The sequence below is a fragment of the Eleutherodactylus coqui genome, chromosome 5 (assembly GCF_035609145.1).
Source record: "Eleutherodactylus coqui strain aEleCoq1 chromosome 5, aEleCoq1.hap1, whole genome shotgun sequence".
Classification (NCBI taxonomy): Eukaryota; Metazoa; Chordata; class Amphibia; order Anura; family Eleutherodactylidae; genus Eleutherodactylus; species Eleutherodactylus coqui.
The window spans coordinates 211,017,714-211,042,476 of NC_089841.1; the positions used below are offsets into that span (position 1 = coordinate 211,017,714).

Genomic DNA, 24,763 nt, shown 5'->3' on the forward strand with positions numbered 1-24,763 from the left:
GTGGAATTCTGCGGCGGAGCCCGTCACGGTGCCCCCCAGAGACCCCAATACTTACCTGCGGATCCGGCATCTTCCGTCCCGCATGACGCTTCGACGCACATGCGCCGCAGTGTCATGTGATGTTCCGGCCGCGTCATATGACACGCCCACAGCGTCACATGACGTGGCGGCCGCGTCATATGACGTGGCTGGTGGTGGGCAGGGAAGCGGTTTCACGCTATCTTCCGCTGTGCTACAGCGGAAGATAGCGTGACGGACGGGCTTCCATTGACTGCAATGGTAGCCATCCACGCGTACACCCGCGGAAAATAGAGCATGCCGCGGGTGAGGATGGGTGATTTCAGGGTGCGGAATTCCGCGATGGAATTCCACACTGTGAGCATTGAGCTATTAGGTTCAATAGAACCTTATAGCTGCGGGCAACGCGGCAGAAATCCGTCCGTGGGAAGGAGCCCTTAAACGAATTTTGAACAATCATCATTGCGTGTAAATGGGGCTTAACATGACAGCTGTAAATTCACCATTCTCACCCTACTTTACATATCTGTAGCTCTGGTCCTATTGATGTTATGGACAAGCTTTTTGTCTCACTTTAAAGCCAAGAATCTCTCATTTATACATTCGTATACATCTAGAAGTACTTATAAGGAAATCTGTCTTCAGCCAGCTGCATACAGAGTTCCTTTGTTTTACTTGCACTGTCAGCTCCTGTTGTCTGTTTTATAGTTTTACTATAATATCAGTGTAAGCATGCATGCCACGCGGGTGGCTGCCACGCGAATATAATGCTGTTATGAAGTATGCTGTAGAAAGTATGAGACAGTTTGACCATGGCAGTTCGACATGGTAGGAGACAGGTAGGCCACAAACTCTGCCTAAATACTTTGCACTTCAAAGCTATCGCTAATGCTGTCACCTCTGTTCTCATTCTTGCTCTCAGTTTCAGAACTTCTTTCAAGTGCCCACCTCTGGGGCACTCTATACACATTAGCCCCTCTCTCCTGTCCTCGCCTATGCACAGCTCTCATGCACTCTTTACCTTCTTGCTTAGCCTCAAACCCCCTAGTGCCACTAACAAAAATAACAGCCGCCCTCATAAATCTCCTAGCCATCTGCTAACCCTCTCTATCCTGCTGCTACTAGCTGCTGGGGATATCTCTCCCAATCCTGGCCCACCCTCCACTGCTCCTAGCTATTACCCCCTACCGGGCTCACTAATAAAATCCCCAAGCCCAACTGATAGCCCATGCATAGCCTCCCCTGACTCCTTTAAATGTGCCCTCTGGAACTGCCAGTCAGCATGTAATAAACTGCCCACCATCCATGACTTTTTTACTGCTAAATCTTTAAACCTGCTAGCTCTAACAGAAACGTGGATACAGCAGTCTGACACGGCCTCCCCTGCTGCATTGTCTTACAATGGCCTGCAGTTCTCCCATACCCCGAGACCAGATGACAGGCGTGGCGGAGGAGTAGGTGCTCTTCTTTCCCCGAAATGCACCTACCAGGTCATCCCCCCTGTACCCTCACTCACTTTTCCATCATTTGAGGTACATATGCTACGGCTTTTCCGCCCGCTGTCCATGCGAGTAGCAGTTATCAATCGCCCCCCAGGCGCTCCTCGCCTGTTTTTGGACCACTTTGCTGCCTGGCTCCCCCACTTCCTATCCTGTGAAATTCCAACCCTTATCTTAGGTGATTTTAACATCCCCACTAATGACCCTATGTCCCCTTCTGCCTCTAAGCTTCTTTCGCTCACCTCCTCCCTTGGTCTCTCTCAACTCACAGCCTCTCCCACTCACAGGGATGGCAACACTCTTGATCTGGTCTTCTTCCGTCTCTGCTCTGTTTCCAACTTCACTAACTCCCCTCTCCCACTCTCGGATCATAACTTCCTCTCTTTCTCTGTCACGCTCCCTACCATCTCTCCAGACCCACCTACCTACAGTACCTACAGGAACCTTAAGGCCATTCACACCCAGGACTTTGCTGAATCCCTACAGTCCTCTCTGTCCCCCATCTCTCTCCTCTCCTGCCCCAACCTGGCTGCCGCTCACTACAACACCGCTCTCAAACATGCCCTGGATGAAGCAGCGCCCCCCAGAACCCGAGCCATTCGATGTAGAACACGGCAACCCTGGCTCACACCTCATACACGCTTCATCCGGCGGTGCTCTAGAAGTGCTGAACGGCTGTGGAGGAAATCGCAAACGGCACCAGACTTCCTCCACTACAAATTCATGCTCAGAACCTACAACCTCGCCCTCCACCATGCCAAACAAGTCTACTTCACCTCTCTAGTCTCCTCATTATCGCACAACCCTAAACGGCTCTTTGATACTTTTCACTCCCTTCTCAGCCCAAAACCGCAGCCCCCAGTGACGGATCTCAGTGCTGAAGAGTTGGCTGCTTACTTCAAAAAGAAAATAGACGACATCCGTCAGGAAATAACTTCCCAATCCCAGACTAGCCCTGACCCTAGTCCTGTCAGCACTGCATCTAGCTCCTGCTCACTGTCTGTACTCAGACCAGCGACAGAGGAAGAAGTCTCCAAATTGCTCTTCTCTGCTCGCCCCACCACCTGTGCTAGCGACCCTCTCCCCTCACACCTCCTCCGTTCCTTCTCCCCAGTGGTCATCTCCCATCTCACCACTATATTCAACCTCTCTCTGACCTCTGGCATCTTTCCCTCTTCTTTCAAACACGCCATCATATCCCCACTGCTAAAGAAACCGACTCTGGACGCGACTGATGCTGCCAACTACAGACCCATCTCAAACCTCCCCTTCATCTCCAAACTACTAGAACGCCTAGTTTACTCCCGCCTTGTAAGCTATTTATCAGAGAACTCTCTCCTAGACCCCCTACAGTCTGGCTTCCGACCTCAACACTCGACAGAAACTGCCCTTACTAGGGTATCCAATGACCTACTGACAGCCAAATCGAGGGGCGATTACTCCCTACTGATCCTCCTTGACCTTTCTGCAGCGTTTGACACTGTTGACCACAAACTCCTCCTCAGTATGCTACGCTCCATTGGCCTAAAGGACACTGCCCTCTCCTGGTTCTCCTCTTACCTATCTGACCGCTCTTTCAGTGTCTCCTTTGCTGGCTCTACCTCCCCTCCTCTTCCCCTTGCTGTTGGGGTCCCCCAGGGCTCGGTCCTTGGCCCCCTTCTCTTCTCTATCTACACAGCCCCTATTGGACAAACCATCAGGAGTTTTGGCCTCAAATACCACCTGTACGCTGATGACACCCAGCTATACACCTCTGCCCGTGACATCTCTGCACCCTTCCTCCAAAACATCACTAACTGTCTGTCCGCTGTCTCTAACACCATGTCCTCTCTCTACCTAAAACTAAACCTCTCTAAAACTGACTTACTGGTATTTCCACCCTCCACTAACCGACCTCATCCTGACATCTCCATCTCAGTGTGTGGCGCCACCATAACTCCTAGACAACACGCCCGCTGCCTTGGGGTCATATTTGACTCTGATCTCTCTTTTGCCCCCTACATCCAATCTCTGGCCCGAACATGTCAGCTGCACCTCAAGAACATCGCAAGAATCCGCTCTTTTCTCACTGTGGAGACGTTAAAAACGCTTATTGTCGCCCTCATCCACTCCCGGCTCGATTATTGCAACTCGTTGCTGATCGGCCTCCCCTGTACCAGACTCTACCCTCTCCAATCCATCCTGAATGCAGCAGCCAGGCTCATATTCCTGTCCAGCCGCTACTCGGACGCCTCTGTCCTGTGCCGGTCACTGCACTGGCTGCCCGTTAAATACAGAATTCAATTCAAACTCGCTACCTTCATCCACAAAGCCCTCCACAGTACAGCGCCACCCTATATCGCCTCCCTCATCTCAATCCATCAACCAGCCCGGGCTCTCCGCTCTGCTAATGAAACCAGACTGAGCGCCCCTTTAATTCGAACTTCTCATTCCCGCCTCCAAGACTTCTCCAGAGCAGCACCGGTCCTCTGGAACGCACTACCAAAGGCTACCCGAGCAATCCAGGACTCGCAGAACTTCAGGCGTGCTCTAAAAACGCACCTCTTCAGGGAGGCATACCGCATTCCCTAAACAAACCTCTCTGTACTCCGCCTGATAACATGCTCCCTGACCTACTGACTGCAATCCCTGCTAGCCATCATAAACCGCTCCTGCAGTCACACCGTTTCTGCCGTCACACGGCTAAATGTCTGACCATTGTCTATGTGTATAGCATCGCTCACTCTCCACCTCGCCATACTGTGCACATCTCCAGCCCCTTTACCCTCTGTATCACCCCATTACTTGGAGTATGTAAGCTCGTTGGAGCAGGACCCTCACCCCTATTGTTTCCATCAACTGATTACTATATGTAACCGTGGTTCTGTAATGTTTGTATTTTGTCTTTCTGTATTCCCCCTGTCTATGTAAGCGCTGCGGAATATGTTGGCGCTATACAAATAAAGATTATTATTATTATTATTATAGTTTCCATTTCTGGCGCTATGCGAGGAGAAGCTATTCTGTGCTGCAGACAGCTTCTCCTCTTCACATCACATCTGTAACCCAGTGCATTGTGTCAGTATCTCAGTGCATGCAATCTAATACAACCAGATGCACTGAGACATGGTGACATAAAAGGCAGCCATTTATTAATAAACTCTTCTATGTAGACTGCTGTGACTGCACATAGGTGACAGTGCAGGCAGAGCAAAGGGAACTCATCTATTCAGCTGGCGGAAGACACATTTCCCTACGAACACGAAACGTACAGAATAGGCCGATTAAACATATTGTAAAAACACTTATAATTACCTATTCTGTACATTAAACAAAAATGTAAAAAAAAAACTAATTGAAGGGTGGTTACACTTTAATGAGCCACTGGTAAAAGTAAGTAGCGCATATGATGATCTTACTCTGGGCACTTCTTATAGCATCTTCCATCATGTAGGTATCCATGGGTACACTTGAGACATTCATTGATGTCAGTGCACATTACGCAGTCTTCTGTACACTTCTCACATCGCCGGTCCTTTGTATTGCTGAACGTTCCTTTAGGACACGAAGGAATGCAGTCTTCTCCATGAAGATATTTCCCTGTGGGAGGAGGAACATGTTACAATAGCAACAAAGATCACATGTTAGTGTTTGAGTGAGGGAAACAAAGCATAAAACATCAGCTTGGCTTCTAAGATCCCTAGCTATATCCCATGTCAGATGACTGCAGGGTAACATATTAGCATCCTATAGCAGCTATATCACATGCATGTGACCTAAGCTTACTGAAAATGTCCTGTTTCTCCAATGTACCTAAACGAGCGAATGCATGCTGAAGACAATAGGGGTCAATAGGGGTCAATATGATTGGTTGTTTCATTTGTTTTTCTTTGTCATTGTTAATACATTTAGTCATACCTTAATTACTAGCCTTTGTATCTAATATGTCTTAACGGGGTATTCCCATCTCAGTAAGTTATCCTTCGGATAACTTGTCAAAGAGATTTTTCATTAAGTAAAAATTCTTTCCTGCGCTCACAGAACCTTTTAGTAGCACAATGTGAATATTCCTTCAAAAGGAGGAGACTTACTTTGAAGGAGGGGGTTATGATTTCCAATATTCCCCCTCCTGATTCCCACAGGTCTTAGTGACTGCCAAAGATGAAGCTTCCAGTCCAGAATTTTCTCCTTTAAGATTTATTAAAATACAGCCAGACAGTGGTGTAACAAGCCAACCCAATAGTGGTATGACGAGTCCACCAAACGATCATATAACAACGCGTTTCGGTACACTCTGTACCCTTATCAAGTTATACAGACACTAAAACATAAGCGATTTATATAGAGAAGTTTTTACCTTTCACACCTTGATGTTGATGATTCCAAATCCCCTTCAGGGGGGTGGAGGGTCATCCGTGCATTCTCATCGTCATGCGCTGCGACTCTGATAAGCCCGACGTGCGACGTCATCCCGTCTGGATGCACGTCACTCCGTTGTGTAATCCTGGATAGCGTGGTCACGTGTGGCAGGTGATGTCACCGCGTTCTGCGTCCACACGTTCTCCCAACCATCCCCACATCACGTGTTGCCCGGAGTTCCGGGGGATTACACAGCGTCTCTACGTCATCACGTATCACGTGGTGTAGACTAAACGAGTGCGTTTCACTCTGAAACGCAACGTTGATGTCGTTGGAATGTGTATTACAAACTGATCATACCCTAAATTGATCATTATCTAACCTTACTAGTTCCTATGTGTATTCTTCCATAAAAAACCTTTATTAAAATCAATATTTTTATATTACTAAACAAATTATTCCCATTCACATATTCCATATAACTCTAAAAAAAGGACAATACTAGAGATGAGCGAGCGTACTCGGATAAGCACTACTCGCTCGAGTAATTTGCTTTATCCGAGTATCGCTGTGCTCGTCCCTGAAGATTCGGGTGGCGGCACGGAGCGGGGAGCTGCAGGGGAGAGCGGGGAGGAACGGAGGGGAGATCTTTCTCTCCCTCTCTCCCGCCCGCTCTCCCCTGCTCCCCGCTGCGACTCACCTGTCAGCCGCAGCGGCACCCGAATCTTCAGGGACGAGCACAGCGATACTCAGATAAAGCAAATTACTCGAGCGAGTAGTGCTTTTCCGAGTACGCTCGCTCATCTCTAGACAATACCCATTATGGGAAACTGAAACTAGTATTAAGTCACTAATGGATACTTATAACCATAATGCACTCATCCTTGTATTTTTTATATATCATACTAATATGCTCTAATAAATACTAAAAATCATTACATCAATTAATAAATCAATAATATTCAACAAATACATTATATACACTTCACATATTAAATTTTCTCTAAAACTTCATTCAAGCCCCCCGGTTTAAGAGTTCCCAATCTAAATATCCAATACATCTCACGATTTTTTCAAACTGAAAATAGCCCTGATTGTATGCTCTCTAACGGTGTAATTTTTAATAACGTAAAATCTTTATTGTGATAGTTTAAAAAATGTTTCGATACGCTATGATTTATAAATCCATTTTTTATGTTGGTTCTATGTTTGTTTACCCTAGTCCTCAGTGCATTAATGGACACTCTATAAGATAAATTACATAGGTCGTACTACAGTTCATATATTTCTTCAAGGAATGTGGTGTTTTCCCCTTTCCCATATCTATTTCTTTTCTCCCATGGGTTATATTTTGACAACATTTACAATTTCCTATCCCACATCTGTAGGAACCACGAATGGGTCTTTTTGTCAGGAGGTTCCCTCTACTATTATCTCTCACAGATCTTACATTTTTAGAATGTGGGCGAGAGGGGGCCACAAAATCCTTGATGTTTTTATTTCTCCTAAAGGTAATAACCGGATTACATGATAGGGAGGCCTTCAGAAATGGGTCTTCTTTGATAATATCTAGAGATGAGCGAGCACCAAAATGCTCAGGTGCTCGTTACTCGAGACAAAATTATCGCGATGCTCGAGGGTTCGTTTCGAGTAACGAACCCCATTGAAGTCAATGGGCGACCCGAGCATTTTTGTATATCGCCGATGCTCGCTAAGGTTTTCATTTGTGAAAATCGGGGCAATTCAAGAAAGTGATGGGAACGACACAGCAACGGATAGGGCAGGCGAGGGGCTACAGGTTGGGCTGCATCTCAAGTTCACAGGTCCCACTATTAAGCCACAATAGCGGCAAGAGTGCCCCCCCCCCCCTCCCAACAATTTTTACTTCTGAAAAGCCCTCATTAGCAATGCATACCTTAGCTAAGCACCACACTACCTCCAACAAAGCACAATCACTGCCTGCATGACACTCCGCTGCCCCTTCTCCTGGGTTACATGCTGACCAACCCCCCCGCACGACCCAGTGTCCAAAGCGCACACCAAACTGTCCCTGCCCAGCCTTCAGCTGCCCTCATGCCACGCCACCCTCATGTCTATTTATAAGTGCGTCTGCCAGAGGAACCGCAGGCACACACTGCAGAGGGTTGGCACGGCTAGGCAGCGACCCTCTTTAAAAGGGGCGGGGCGATAGTCCACAATGCTGTACAGAAGCAATGAGAAATCCAATCCTGTGCCACCTCCATCTGGAGCTGCACACGTGGGCATAACAATGGGGAACCTATGTGCCACACACTATTCATTCTGTCAAGGTGTCTGCATGCCCCAGTCAGACCGCGGTTTTTTATAAATAGTCACAGGTAGGTACAACTCCGCAATGGGAATTCCGTGTGCACCCACAGCATGGGTGGCTCCCTGGAACCCACCGGCGGTACATAAATGTATCCCATTGCATTGCCCATCACAGCTGAGGTAATGTCGTGCTTAATGCAGGTGGGCTTCGGCCCACACTGCATGCCCCAGTCAGACTGGGGTTCTTTAGAAGTGGACACATGCAGTTACAACTCCCTGTGGACCCACGGCATGGGTGGCTCCCTGGAACCCACCGGCGGTACATAAATATATCCCATTGCAGTGCCCAACACAGCTGATGTAACGTCAGCTGTAATGCAGGTGGGCAAAAAATTCATTTGATTACACTGTAGGCGAGGGCCCCCAAAAATTGGTGTACCAACAGTACTAATGTACCTGAGAAAAATTGCCCATGCCCAACCAAGAGGGCAGGTGAAACCCATTAATCGTTTTGGTTAATGTGGCTTAATTGGTAACTAGGCTTGGAGGCAGCCCAGTTAAAATAAAAATTGGTTGAGGTGAAAGTTTCAATGCTTTAATGAGCATTGAAACGTATAAAAATTGTTTACAAAAATTATGACTGAGCCTTGTGGGCCTAAGAAAAATTGCCCGTTCGGCGTGATTATGTGAGGTTTCAGGAGGAGGAGCAGGAGGAGGAGCAGGAATATTATACACAGATTGATGAAGCAAAAAGGTCCCCGTTTTTGATGGTGATAGAGAACGATGCTTCCATCCGCGGGTGCAGCCTACGTATTGCTTAGGTATCGCTGCTGTCCGCTGGTGGAGAAGAGAAGTCTGGGGAAATCCAGGCTTTGTTCATCTTGATGAGTGTAAGCCTGTCGGCACTGTCGGTTGACAGGCAGGTACGCTTATCTGTGATGATTCCCCCAGCCGCACTAAACACCCTCTCTGACAAGACGCTACCCGCAGGACAAGCAAGCACCTCCAGGGCATACAGTGCGAGTTCAGGCCACGTGTCCAGCTTCGACACCGAGTAGTTGTAGGGGGCAGAGGCGTCACGGAGGACGGTCGTGCGATCGGCTATGTACTCCCTCACCATCCTTTTACAGTGCTCCCGCCGACTCAGCCTTGACTGGGGAGCGGTGACACAGTCTTGCTGGGGAGCCATAAAGCTGTCAAGGGCCTTAGAGAGTGTTCCCCTGCCTGTGCTGTACATGCTGCCTGATCTCCGCGCCTCCCCTGCTACCTGGCCCTCGGAACTGCGCCTTCGGCCACTAGCGCTGTCGGATGGGAATTTTACCATCAGTTTGTCCACCAGGGTCCTGTGGTATAGCATCACTCTCGAACCCCTTTCCTCTTCGGGTATGAGACTGGAAAGGTTCTCCTTATACCGTGGGTCAAGCAGTGTGTACACCCAGTAATCCGTAGTGGCCAGAATGCGTGTAACGCGAGGGTCACGAGAAAGGCATCCTAACATGAAGTCAGCCATGTGTGCCAGGGTACCTGTACGCAACACATGGCTGTCCTCACTAGGAAGATCACTTTCAGGATCCTCCTCCTCCTCCTCCTCAGGCCATACACGCTGAAAGGATGACAGGCAAGCAGCATGTGTACCCTCAGCAGTGGGCCAAGCTGTCTCTTCCCCCTCCTCCTCATCCTCCTCATGCTCCTCCTCCTCAACGCGCTGAGATATAGACAGGAGGGTGCTCTGACTATCCAGCGACATACTGTCTTTCCCCGGCTCTGTTTCCGAGCGCAAAGCGCCTGCCTTTATGCTTTGCAGGGAACTTCTCAAGAGGCATAGCAGAGGAATGGTGACGCTAATGATTGCAGCATTGCCGCTCACCATCTGGGTAGACTCCTCAAAGTTTCCAAGGACCTGGCAGATGTCTGCCAACCAGGCCCACTCTTCTGTAAAGAATTGAGGAGGCTGACTCCCACTGCGCCACCCATGTTGGAGTTGGTATTCCACTATAGCTCTACGCTGCTCATAGAGCGTGGCCAACATGTGGAGCGTAGAGTTCCACCGTGTGGGCACGTCGCACAGCAGTCGGTGCACTGGCAGATGAAACCGATGTTGCAGGGTGCGCAGGGTGGCAGCGTCCGTTTGGGACTTGCGGAAATGTGCGCAGAGCCGGTGCACCTTTCCGAGCAGGTCTGTCAAGCGTGGGTAGCTTTTCAGAAAGCGCTGAACCACCAAATTAAAGACGTGGGTCAGGCATGGCTCGTGCGTGAGGCTGCCGAGCTGCAGAGCCGCCACCAGGTTACGACCGTTGTCACACGCGACCATGCCCGGTTGGAGGCTCAGCAGCGCAAGCCAGCGGTCGGTCTGCTCTGTCAGACCCTGCAGCAGTTCATGGGCCGTGTGCCTCTTCTCTCCTAAGCTGAGTAGTTTCAGCACGGCCTGCTGACGCTTGCCCAGCGCTGTGCTGCCACGCCGCGCAACACCGACTGCTGGCGACGTGCTGCTGCTTCTGACACATCTTGATTGCGAGACAGAGGTTGCGTTGGAGGAGGAGGAGGAGGGTGCTTTAGTGGAGGAAGCATACACCGCCGCAGATACCACCACCGAGCTGGTGCCCGCAATTCTGGGGGTGGGTAGGACGTGAGCGGTCCCAGGCTCTGACTCTGTCCCAGCCTCCACTAAATTCACCCAATGTGCCGTCAGGGAGATATAGTGGCCCTGCCCGCCTGTGCTTGTCCACGTGTCCGTTGTTAAGTGGACCTTGGCAGTAACCGCGTTGGTGAGGGCGCGTACAATGTTGCGGGAGACGTGGTCGTGCAGGGCTGGGACAGCACATCGGGAAAAGTAGTGGCGACTGGGAACTGAGTAGCGCGGGGCCGCCGCCGCCATCATACTTTTGAAAGACTCCGTTTCCACAACCCTATACGGCAGCATCTCCAGGCTGATAAATTTGGCTATGTGCACGTTTAACGCTTGAGCGTGCGGGTGTGTGGCGGCGTACTTGCGCTTGCGCTCCAACACTTGCGCTAGCGACGGCTGGATGGTGACAGACATTGGTGGATGGGGCCGAGGACAGCGGAGGTGAGGGTGTGGGTGCAGGCCAGGAGACGGTAGTGCCTGTGCCCTGAGAGGGGGGTTGGATCTCAGTGGCAGGTTGGGGCACAGGGGGAGAGGCAGCGGTGCAAACCGGAGGCGGTGAACGGCCTTCACCCCACCTTGTGGGGTGCTTGGCCATCATATGTCTGCGCATGCTGGTGGAGGTGAGGCTGGTGGTGGTGGCTCCCCGGCTTATCTTGGCGCGACAAAGGTTGCACACCACTGTTCGTCGGTCGTCTGCACTCTCAGTGAAAAACTGCCAGACCTTTGAGCACCTCGGCCTCTGCAGGGTGGCATGGCGCGAGGGGGCGCTTTGGGAAACAGTTGGTGGATTATTCGGTCTGGCCCTGCCTCTACCCCTGGCCACCGCACTGCCTCTTGCAACCTGCCCTGCTGCTGCCCTTGCCTCCCCCTCTGAAGACCTGTCCTCAGTAGGCGTAGCAAACCAGGTGGGGTCAGTCACCTCATTGTCCTGCTGCTCTTCCTCCGAATCCTCTGTGCGCTCCTCCCTCGGACTTACTGCCCTTACTACTACCTCACTGATAGACAACTGTGTCTCATCGTCATCGGCCTCCTCACCCACTGAAAGGTCTTGAGACAGTTGCTGGAAGTCCCCAGCCTCATCCCCCGGACCCCGGGAACTTTCCAATCGTTGGGCATCAGTCACGATAAACTCCTCTGGTGGGAGAGGAACCACTGCTGCCCAATCTGAGCAGGGGCCCGAGAACAGTTCCTGGGAGTCTGCCCGCTCCTCAAATGTGTCATTGTAATGGAGTGAGGAGGCTGGGAGGAAGGAGGAGCAGCAGCCAGAGGATTCTGAGTTGCAGCAGTGGACGGCGCAGAACTGTGGGTGGACGATAGATTGCTGGATGCACTTTCTGCCATCCACGACAGGACCTGCTCACACTGCTCATTTTCTAATAAAGGTCTACCGCGTGGACCCATTAATTGTGCAATGAATGTGGGGACGCCAGAAACGTGCCTCTCTCCTAATCCCGCAGCAGTCGGCTGCGATACACCTGGATCAGGAGCTTGGCCTGTGCCCACACCCTGACTTGGGCCTCCGCGTCCTCGGCTGCGTCCACGTCCTCTAGGCCTACCCCTACCCCTCAGCATGCTGTATTACCAGTAATGCAGAAACAGAACGCTGTAATTAAATGTGCCGCTTATTGGCCTGTGGTTGGAGGCTGACTTCGCTTACGGAACGCCAGGAAATAATTGTGCGCAAGCCTGCTGTAACACTTAGCTGGCTGCGTATGAATTAGGAGGACTACTACACGCAGCAGAGACCCAGAACACTGAGGACAGTCACAGGCAGTCCAAATAAATTTTTTTCCCCAAATATTTTTGCAAAGGCCCACTGCCTATATTCAATCAATATGTCTTCTGTCCCTGCCTCACCGCTACTGGCCCTGGAGTATGTCAAAGAACTGCAGAGTGTTGCACTCTGGACTGCAATACAGCGGTGATTTAACAGCCCAGACAGAGCCAGGAAATAATTTTGTGCAAGCCTGCTGTAACACTTAGCTGGCTGCGTATGACTTAGGAGGACAACTACACCCAGCACAGACCCAGAACACTGAGGACAGTGACAGGCAGCCCAAATAGATTTTTTTCCCCAAATGTTTTTGCAAAGGCCCACTGCCTATATTCAATCAATATGTCTTCTGTCCCTGCCTAACCACCACTTCTGGCCCTGGAGTATTACTGCAAGGCGCAATGCTCTGCACGGCCGATATACCAAAAAAAAAAAAAGTGCAACACTGCAAAAAGCAGCCTCCACAGTACTGCACACGGTTAGATGTGGCCCTAAGAAGGACCGTTGGGGTTCTTGAAGCCTAAAATACTCCTAACGCTCTCCCTATAGCAGCTCCACCAAGACAGCACTTTCCCTCCTCTATGTCAGAACGCATCTGTGGCGAGCAGCGGGAGGGGCCGATTTTTATACTCGGGTGACACCTGATCTCGCCAGCCTCTCACTGCAGTGGTATAGGGCTTGAACGTCGCAGGGGGAAGTTGTAATGCCTTCCCTGTCTTTGTATTGGCCAGAAAAGCGCGCTAACGTCTTAGAGATGAAAGTGAAAGTAACTCGAACATCGCGTGGTACTCGCCTCTAGTAACGAGCATCTCGAACATGCTAATACTCGAACGAGTATCAAGCTCGGACGAGTACGTTCGCTCATCTCTAATAATATCCCAATGCTTTTTCATGATGTTTTTTATTTCTTTATGTTGGGAATAGTATTTGGTTATAAACCTAGATTCTGTCCCCTTCTTGTCCCTTTTCTCTCCTGATTTACCTGTTTCCGTATTATGGAGTGCCTTTAAATAGGCTGCTTCCACCAAATACAGTGGATATTGTTTTTCTTTGAAACGTTTCTTTAAAATTCGGGACTGTTTATGGTACGACTCTATATCTGTACAATTTCGTTTGATCCTTGCGAATTGTCCATAGGGGATGTTGGTTTTCCAACATCTAGCGTGACAACTTTTAAAATTAACGTAACTATTCGTATCAGTCTTTTTAAAAAAAGTTTGGGTCTTAATTTTTCCTCCCCTAATATTGACTTCTACATCCAGAAAAATGGCCTTATTCGGACTGTGCTCCCCTGAAAACTCCAGACCCCAATCATTTTTATTCAATTCCGTTATAAAATTCACCAATCCTTCCTCCTCTCCTTTCCATATTAAAAAGATATCATCAATGAATCTGCAGTAAAATTTTATATTGGGGGTTAAAATATTTTTCTCGAATGCCCCCATAAATAAGTTGGCATACGCCGGGGCAAATCGAGTCCCCATCGCGGTTTGTCTTTTTTGGATAAAAAACTGATTTTTATAAATAAAATAATTATTTTTTGAAATGAATTGAATGCCTTCTAGAATAAAACTTTTTTTGTCTCTCTGGCATCTCTTTTTTCCTCTTTTTCTGAAAAAAGAGGAGCTCATCTCTCTTTTTTTCTTTGCCGCTTTTTTTCCCTTTCTTCTTCTATTTGGATAACTTGTGGGTCTGATTGCTGCAACCCCCATATCTGGATAAATAACCCCAGCGGGTCCCAAGATCTTAACAGTGGTGGCCAAACGTGCTTGTCAATCTCCAGCTGTCATATTAAAGTGAACTGGACTGCTGGAGATTGCCCAGCGCTTGAACTTGGCATTCCCATTGAAGTGAATGGCACGGTGGCGTGCAGACGTGGCACTGCTGTCAACATTTCAAAACCTGCAAGGGACAATTTCTCTGTATTAATGAGGGTCCCAACGGCTGGAACCCATGATTAGACTACAGGGATACATCAAAGTGCAAAGAGAACTGAAGCTATGACTTACCCAAATGACATGAAGTGCAAGCAGCAGAGGATATGTTGCAAGTCTGACAAATATCATCGCAGGACTGATATTCTTTTTTGTAGTCTGTAAAAACAAATAAGAAGACATTATTCTACAAACATGTTTGTTATGACAGGCATGGATATCACTACAGAACAAGCAGCAGATACATAATAATTATAATGCATCAGTTCAGATGGGCGTATTCCAGTGGCATAAAAGTGCCCAGCCAACCAAGATAGCACATATGGTGCGCATTTTGGCCGGCACTTTTACGTTCAGGAACTATCTTTCTGGCCGGAATATGGTGGCGGCTCCCATAGACTCCCAGAGCTAAACTGTCTTCCCCCACCGGCGGCAATCTGGGCTCGGTGTATACTTGCCAAACCTGGGCCGTCTGAATGGACGCACACAGGACAGATGTGTGTGCCTGCTCATGTGATTTTTAATCGTGCTGTGGCCGTGACACGTCCAACCAAAAATCGTTACGCTTATTTGAAAAAGCCCTGAGGGTGGCTTGACATGGGGTGTATGCGTCTTTGGGCACCACTCAGCACAACGTATTTGTGCCATGTATCAGCACATTATACTGTACATTTTGTGCTCGCAGGGTTTATTTGTGCACGGCAGACAAACACGCCCCAATTAAAATGGCTATTTAGCCTAATAGGTTCCAGATGTCTTCTTTTTCCAGCAGAATTGCGCAGTGTTTCATGCATCCTACTGCTTATAGACTTCTATGGGGAACTTTGGTGTGCAAAGGAAAACATGCTCCGTTTTATCTGCATGTGCCAAATGCGCACACAAAAACAGGAAATGTGATCGAACCAATTAACATCAATGGGTTCTATCCCCTATGTATTGTTCTCGCAAATTTTGTGCAGCCACTAGAGATGAGCGAACGTACTCGTTTAGGGCGATTTCGAAATCGAGCATCACTATTTTCGAGTACCTGGCTACTCGGGTGAAGAGATTCGGGGGGCGCCGGGGGTGAGCGGGGGGTTGCAGAGGGGATTGGGGAAGGGGGGGAGAGAGAGAGCTTCTCCTGTTCCCCACTGCTACCCCCCGCTCCACCACGCTGCCCCCTGAATCTTTTCACCCGAGTAGCCAGGTACTCGAAAATAGCGATGCTCGATTGCGAAATTGCCCTTAACGAGTACGTTCGCTCATCTCTAGCAGCCACCCTATTCTCTACATATTTGCATGTGCAAAATTTGCAAAGACATTGATTTCAATAGGTTTGTTCTCAATTTCTTTTTTGCCAGGCCCAAATGAATATGTATAAAGTACTGTAAAATGCGCTGATACGCACACAAAAAAAAGACTCATTCATAGCACAAAAATGTGGCGCATAGTTGTGCACAATGGCGCATACACCCGTGTGAAGCTGGCCTAATTGTAAGAAATGCATTGAATAAAATACATTTTAGCAGTAAACATCTCTGATGCAAAGTTTTGCCCAACATAAACTTTTGTTAGACATATTAGGTGTTAATACACATGTTCTGTCATTACACTGATGATTGGCAGCCCTCCTACGGATAAATCATCCATTTATGGGTCTCCATTTTATTTTTGTCATACAAAACACAAGACATTTATAAAACATCCTAGCACAAAAAAACCTGCCTGCACATTACTTGGCTGGACACTAGATGGCAGCACAATAACATCTAAAATATAAGTCGGGCTTGAAGTGAGAGTTTTTGGTGCCAGGTTTTTAATGCTGATAGTAGAAATCTAATTTCTTATAATAACCACAAAGATTTATAAACCCATAAAAATTGAAATTAAAACAAAATGATTAATCAATATTCGGGAATGAAATTCCTTGGACCTGGAATATGTGATAAGTGTTAAGTGTGTGATGTTGCTTAATCTTTAAAGAGTGCCTGCACTTTGCTCTGTTGGCTGTTTTTGGCCTCTTACGGCAGCTGAAAACGGCCCGATATAGTGATATATAAGCACTATATGGGGCAATATGGGATGGTCTTCAGTTGCTGGAAGGAGCGGAAAACAGCCAACAGAGCAGCAGTGGTCCAAAGAGGAAAGTGCAGGCACTCCTTAATGTTGAGTGACTATTACATTCAGTTGTGCCCATAGTAAAGGAAGTGCTGGAACAAGGCTGTGAAGCCTAAGGAAAGGCCAGCATGACATGGCCTAAATGAAGGGGTCAGGGAGTGGATCGGAGCAGGGGGATTAGAGTCCCCCCTAGCACTATGGGCCCAGGAGTTGCAGCAGCATGCAAGCTGCTCCCTCATCCACCCCACTCTTCTATTTTAGGTTGCTGTTGCACTTCAGATGGCATTCTTTTTTTCAGTTTGAGGTTATCATGTCCTTGTGCCATCAGACTAGGGTATGTGTGACTAGTTGTTTTATTGTCATGACAGTGGGTGGGTTGGCGGCAGGGGCATAACTAAAGGCTCATGGGCCTAGGTGCAAAAGTTTATCTTGGGACCCTCCAACTTCTCATAGCCTCTTAACACAGAGGTGTAACTTGAAGCTCCTGGGCCCCAATGCAAAACCTGTAACAGGGCCCCCAACTATAATGCTTTAGTCATAGTACTGGGCTCCCTATATGGAGAAGAGAGGCCTTCTGGGCCGCCTAAGGCTCCTGGGCCCGGGTACAACCGCATCCCCTGCATCCCCTATAGTTACACCAGTGGTTGCCGGATCAAAGGTCCTAGGAGTTGGTGCTATATTGGTGAGTGGGAGATCCGTAGTGGTTATGTTCTCCCCAAAATTAGACTGAGTTATTATGCTCGGTGTGGCATACTTTGGGCTCCTGCTGGGCGGTGTTGCAGGGATTGGGTAGATATTTTAGAACGCACATCTGCAGTGGGTTGTGGTACCCCTCAAGCTGTGGTAAGTGGTTCGGGGTCAATGTAGGATGTGGGCAGATTGGTGGCAAATTAGTTCCAAGGATCTCCTTCATCATGTTTGGAGTGTGTTCGTGGAGTGGTTGAGGTTAATGCTTTATAGTATTTGTAGCAACATCTGTTATTAATCCAACTCTCAGGGTCTGTATCTCTTATGTAGTCAGGTTAATAGGAGAGGGTTGGGTGTTTGGTGAGTGGGGTTGCAATACTTAGTATCCCGGTTAGCATACTGAAGCCTACAGTGCCAATTTCTGATTGTTACACCATGGCAGCTTTGGCATGACTTTGAATAGTATTGCAAGAGTCACTTTCCTAAAACAATGAATGTGGAGCAAGACAGTAATTCATTCCTACGGAGTGTCACTCAAGTAGCATCACTCATTTTAGGACGTTTGTCATGTCTACATCCAAGAGCACATACAGTTGTCATCATTGTCTAGCCCTGTCACCACCATCAGGGATGTACAAGACTATAAAAGCATGGCACTTTTTTTCAAATACAGCGCCACAGCTGTCCACAGGTTCTGTAAGGTATTGCAGCTCAATCTTATTCATTTCAATAAAAAAACTGCGATGCAATACCAGACAGAACCTATGGGCATCTGTAGCGCTTCAGTAACATATACCTAGCACATGGACAACACTATTGACAACTATGCATATATTATGTATACTCGCCATCCTCTTTTAGAGGACCACGCCACCTACCATGTTTCCCCAAAAATAAGACCCTGTCTTATATAAATTTTTGCCCCAAAAGAGACACTAGGTCTTATTTTCAGGGAACGTCTTATTATATTTACCTAGCAGGCTCGGTCCAGGTCCCTTCCACTGCTCTTTGGAGCTCCGACATGCTTCTTGCAGTCCTCGGACGCCCAATAAATCCCAATACTCAGCCAATCAATGCTCAGGCAATTAATAAATCCCCCGTCCAGAAAGTGATGGCTCTGATTGATTTTTGAGCGCTGCCCAGCCAATCAATGCAGCTCTTGAAGAACTAATCACAGCCATTGCGTAGTGGAGGCAGGATTTAGGAATTGCCTGAGCCATGGCATTGATTGGACAATTTTTAAATCCCAGCCAATACTCAGCCAATCAATTCAGCGCTTGATGAACCAATCACAGCCAGAGACCAGCGGGAGGGACCTGGATCGAGCCTGCTAGGTAATATATTGCTTTTTAAATGTAATGCAGCTAAGTCTTATTTTGGGGGCAGGGCTTATATTTCCAGCCTCCCCAAAAAATGAGAGATGGGCTTATTTTCAGGGTAGGTCTTATATTCAGGAAAACAGGGTAGAATACCAATTTTTTTCTCAAAGCGGTTTCACTGTATGTGTAGAAATAAGATGCAGGGTGACAATCCCTACAGAAACTATACACAAGAGGGAAACATTTTATCTTAAAGCGATTGTCATCAGAGATAACCCCTTTCATAATGCAGCCCCCAGGGTGATTGCCCCATGTCCCGCTCCCGACAACATCAGCAAACAGCTGATTTTGCCAGGGGAATAGGCAAACCGCCTAGTTTTTGAGATGAGCGGCCATCTTTGTCGTACAAGAGTCTCCTGAGTCCACCAGTATACGTGACTCTCTGTTCTGGTTCCTAAATGGCGGTCCCAAGCAGGGCAGAAGACCCATTATGCCCAACAAGGGCCAAGTACAAGGTGTGGCTGTTGTCTTCGCCCCATACCTATGTCCCCTAGCATATATCTATATTACACTCCAGTTCGGCACTATGGAGCAATTCCAGCATTCTCATTGGTTCTGATTCACAATTCCATCAATCTCATTGGTTGTTTGGCTTGTGTGATTCAACCTCATTGGTTGTTTGGGTTGCTTGATTCAACCTGATTGGTTGTTAGTGCCGAACTGGAGTGTAATATAGATATATGCGTTATTGGTTCTTGCCACTGTTTCTACAATGGACATAAGCAAGCACAGCTGGCCTTAGGGGTGTACAACTTGTGTGGTCACACAAAGTGCTTAGCCTGTCACTATGAAGGTAATGCCATTGGCACCTAGAGCTTGCCCCCATATTCTGTACCTATGGATTTAGCTATATTCCATAGTTTACTGACTGGACAGTGTTATTTGGTTGTTTTATGATAATGTTCTTGGGCACAGTATAATTTAGATGCTAGGCACACCATAATGGAGGAGGGCTCAAAAGAAGGTACCACACAGAGTACCAACCAACCTAAGCCTTGCCCTTGAAACAAATGCTAGGTTTTCATGTCTGTGGATGATACCAATTTTATTTAACAAGGGCCCAGGCATCTTTGTACCATACGAATTTGTTTATAGTGGTGACTCAAGAATAGACAGTAACAGAACTATGATCAGATATTAACATTGTAAGTTTCTCATCCGTGGCAAAACATTTCCCACAGACAATGATTCCCCACCATCTTACTAAGGGAAACACATATATAATAATGTTCCCTTCCCACAGAACCCAAACTCCTAGTTTGAAGATGTTCGGTGAGGGCTTAAAGATGTTTGGTCAGGGGGCAGAAAAGCATTTTGGATATTTTGGAGAGTACTGTCAGGATTTAAACCCATAAGCTCCTGTACTCCAGGTGTTGGCTATACTGGCTAAGCTATCCAGCGCTTTGTATAGCTCCCCTGCATGACCTGGTTCTGGTTTCCTGTTCCTGTTTCCCCGATTGGCCCCCACCCTGTCCCTTGATTAGCTACATTATATAAACCTGGCCCTACCTCGTTCTCCTTGCGAGATTATTGTGCTCCAAGGCTTTAATTGAGCTCCACTACTTGCCAGCTCCTCACACTACAATGGATACTAGCCATGTACCGACCACTGGCTACCCTGACTACGCTACCAGTCTACTCCTATTGTACTACAACCAATACTACCCATATACCGACCACTGGCTACCCTGACTACGCTACCTGTCTACTCCTATTGTACTTCAACTGATACTACCCATGCACCAACAACTGGCTATCCCTGACTACACTACCTATCTGCTCCTATTGTACTACAACCGATACTACCTGTGCACCAACTACTGACTACACTCCCTGTCTGATCCCATTGCACTACAACCAACACTACCTGTATACCAATCACTGGCTACCCTGAGTACGTTACCTGTCTGCTCCTATTGTACTGCAACCGATACTACCCGTATACCAACCACTGGCTACCCTGACTACACTACCTGTCTACTCCTATTGTACTGCAACCGATGCTACCCATGCACCAACAACTGGCTATCCCTGACTACACTACCTATCTGCTCCTATTGTACTACAACCGATACTACCTGTGCACCAACCACTGACTACGCTGCCTGTCTGATCCCATTGCACTACAACCAATACTACCTGTATACCAATCACTGGCTACCCTAAGTATGCTACCTGTCTGCTCCTATTGTACTGCAACCGATACTACCTGTATACCGACCACTGGCTACCCTGACTACGCTACCTGCCTACTACTATTGTACTGCAACTGATACTACCCATGCACCAACAACTGGCTATCCCTGACTATGCTACCTGTCTGCTGCTATTGTACTACAACTGATACTACCCATGTACCGACCACTGACTACCCTGACTACACTACCTGTCTGCTCCTATTGTACTACAACTCATACTACTCATGTACCGACCACTGACTACCCTGACTACACTACCTGCTGCTCCTATTGTACTACAACTGATACTACCCATGTACTGGCCACTGACTACCCTTGACTACGCTACCTGTCTGCTCCTATTGTACTACAACTCATACTACTCATGTACCGACCACTGACTACCCTGACTACACTACCTGTCTGCTCCTATTGTTCTACAACTGATACTACTCATGTACCGGCCACTGGCTACCCCTGACTACACTACCTGTCTGCTCCTATTGAAATACAACCAATACTACCTGTGCACCAACCACTGGCCACCCTGAACGCGCTATCGGTCTACACTGGTCAGAACAAAAGGCTCCAACCCAGAACCAGATCGTTACAAGTACTATGTTCGGACCACGATTTACTGACTGCTTAACCAGCATCCACAACAAGCACCTTTAGCTTACCACTCATACTGTACCTGCTGGGAAACCCATTTTTTGAAGTTGCACTTGGGCTTTGTGAGCTTTGGTTGGGAAATACAGCATACAGTTTCATAGACATGGAGGAACTAAGAAGAAGATATCCTTGAACATATGCTGGAGGTGGTTTGTATAGATGAAAACTTAGTAACTTGTTTTGCCAATAACAACATTCTGGTTTTCTATCCTGTCTTATAGGAAGCACAACTGAAATCTGATTTGTAATGATAGCCAGTACCACTATTTTACTAGACATAGTTCATGCCATATATATTCAATATGCAGTTTTCTTTTTTGTCCATGTTAATATGCAGCCCATCTCCTCTCTCACTGCAGTCTCACAGTGCAATTGTCAAAGTGAAGAAATACTTTATGTTTCATGTTGGGAAATTATGAAAACTCTGCCTTGAGCAATAACAAAAATCATTTCAATCTTTGGCTTCTCCGGATAGACAAATGAAGGTTGCAGTAATGTGAGTGTGATGTGTATTACACAGACAGAAGCCACGTGCCTAAAAGGCTGCTTTATCAAAGGAGGATTAAAATGCTGCCGTTGGGACATGAGGAGGCCTGACCAACAGCTTCACCCACCATCTAATGCCCTTTCCTATTAAATTACATGTACATCTATAGTTATCCATTATATATATATATATATATATATATATATATATATATACACACACACATACATGTGCGGTTGAGATGCAGTCACTGTGTGCCTGAAAGCCCCAGCAGCCTGCAGTTCATTAATAATTAAAATGTTGAATATTTAAACTATCTTTTCTAATAAATTCTGTTAATATGATAGTCAATGTGATCACTAGCAAAACTGTAAATCCCTCCAAAGTGCTGGCCACTAGGGGTCTCCCTTCTAATTTGCTGTCCGTAGCCTGTTACGGTATCAAGTAATGTTTGACTGTAGTAACAAAGGTAGCAAGGCGAATAACAGGAAGTGAAGGAGATGGTTGATTCATGCTTCTCATAGAAGTCTATGGAGAGAATAGGGTCGTAGAAGAGGAAAACAGAAGCAGAGACTCATATAGACAATATCTGCAGCTAATAGTGATTGTTTACTGTGTTTTAGCTACTAGAATCACATCTACACTGCTCATTATGTCTCTAGTGTCTTCCCTGATGGTGTTATATCTCTGTGTTTGTTACAGACAGTTAGGGAGCAGAATCTGTAGTTTTTTTGTGCATGGTGTATAGTAGACAGCTTAACAGAAGACTCCTCCCACCAACTCAGAGAGAACTGAAAATCAGAGACACAGCCTGCAGCAAGGAAAATGAGGAAAAATACAGGATATAAGTAATACAATGGCCAGAAATAGTGTTATTCCTCACATATACACATGGTAGCTTGTTCTGAAAAGTCAGGTATGCTTTAACTGATTATTAACTGTTCATGGTTAATGTCTGCATAGCTTTAGGCAAACCATATGGCAATTAACCATCAACAGTTCATTAACACTTATCATTAATGAGCTCCAGCTAACTGTAGCTTCTGGCTGCACAGCATCCACATATCTGATGTTTTGTTGGACCATACCCATAGACTACCAGTGGGGTGTATTTATTTAACACACATAACACACACAGCTCTGCTACATGGTACATCCATTATGATGCCCACACATCACACACAGCTCTACTACATTCATCTTGATTGCCACACAAGACAAACACAACTTGGCTCCTCCCACAGCAGTGACATCACCGCAGGTCCTTCAGCCCACTGGATCTCTGTGTTCGGTGTCTCCTGTCAGGACCGCTGAGTTGTGTCTGTGATAATAGCTGCTTAGTTGTATTCTCTTTTTTTTATTTTTGTCCTCCCCTTCCAAGAGCCCTAACTGTGTTGTTCTTCTGTTGGTCAGGTTTAGTGTTTTATATATGGTATAGGACCTGCGATGATGTCAACAGGGGCGGAGCAATGCGGAATGGCTCCTCCCACAGCAGTGATGTCACTGCACATCCTTCAGCCCACCGGATCTCTGAACTGACGGTAGGTCAGTATCCTTTTGTCGGTCAGGCTCTGTGTTTTATATATGTTGTAGTACCTATGATGATGTCACCAGGTGGTAGAGCGATGACATCACCAGGAGCGGAGCATGAGAAGCATATACATACATACATACTCACTGACAAGTGGTTGTTAGAAGTTTGAATGCACAGCATCCACATATCTGATGTTTTGTCGGACCATACCCATAGACTACCAGTGGGGTGTCTTTATTTAGGGACATTTAGATGTAGGCTGTTTTGTTACCTTACAGCATGGGGGGACCCGGTGAGATGCTCTTTCATAACTCGGACAACCCTTTCACAGGGTTAGTATGGAGCTAGACCCACTAAATACATGGCGAGTGTTGGTTGTAGAAAACATCTAACCCCCGACCACAATGGCCTGAGAGTACAGATAACTCTGATCCTGGTTATTTAACCATTTAGATGCTGCGGTCAAGATGATCAACATTCTTGGAAAACGTCTCTCTTTATTTCTAGAGATTTCCTGTGTTAGAACTTAAAAACACTACACAAAAACCCACTTCTCACAACTAGCCAAGAGTGGGTTAAACAAGTTTTCCTTTCATAGAAAGCAAGCTTCTAACAAATGGCAAAATATCGTCCCAAGAGGCGGCATTTCAGCTGGAAATGATAATTGTGATGGAACATAAGTTTTATAGATGGAACTCTGTAGGCTTTTAAGACCTTTCAGGGCTCCCTTGGATCTGAAGCTTTCTGAAATATTGGTTTGTGAGCTGTAGCTGCACAGATGGATACTTTTCTATTATGTATCTTTGTGGCACTGAGTTTTCTTAATGGTTCATAACATAACAGTGATATAGAGTGAAATGTTTTGAGTCTCTGGGACCTTGGCATTTCTAACATGTAACCGGTGTTCAGTCGGGTGCTGGAGCTACAATGTCCCATTTACATACACGGGGTGGCGAATAGGGCTAAAACTACCAGCTTTTCTAAATAAAAATAGAAAACTCTTAATAAAGCTGAATATCGACCTGGTGGCAGAAATATTACCGTTCATTAAGGCCCAATTCACAACTACGTATTTGCGTGTGTATTTGCATTCAAAAAATCTGTGCACACCAGACGCAGTAATTAGAACCCATTGATTTCAATGGGCTTGTTCGCATGTGCGTATTCCACGTGCGCAATTCTGTTGCCTAAAAGAAAACGCAGAATGCTCTATTTTGCTGCAAATCTGTGCAGGCAAAAAAACCACATCCTA

At 47.0% G+C, this 24,763-nt stretch overlaps 1 protein-coding gene across 1 annotated transcript in view; it reads right to left on the reverse strand.

The window, feature by feature from the left end:
• Positions 1–24,763, reverse strand: part of PCSK5 (proprotein convertase subtilisin/kexin type 5) — a 436,962-nt gene that overhangs the window by 30,686 nt on the left and 381,513 nt on the right. The window contains exons 28-29 of the mRNA XM_066604156.1: positions 14,554–14,637; positions 4,916–5,096 (exon numbers count right to left, since the gene is read on the reverse strand). Coding sequence (XP_066460253.1) covers positions 4,916–5,096; positions 14,554–14,637 — 265 coding nt within the window. The remainder of the gene's footprint in view (positions 1–4,915; positions 5,097–14,553; positions 14,638–24,763) is intronic.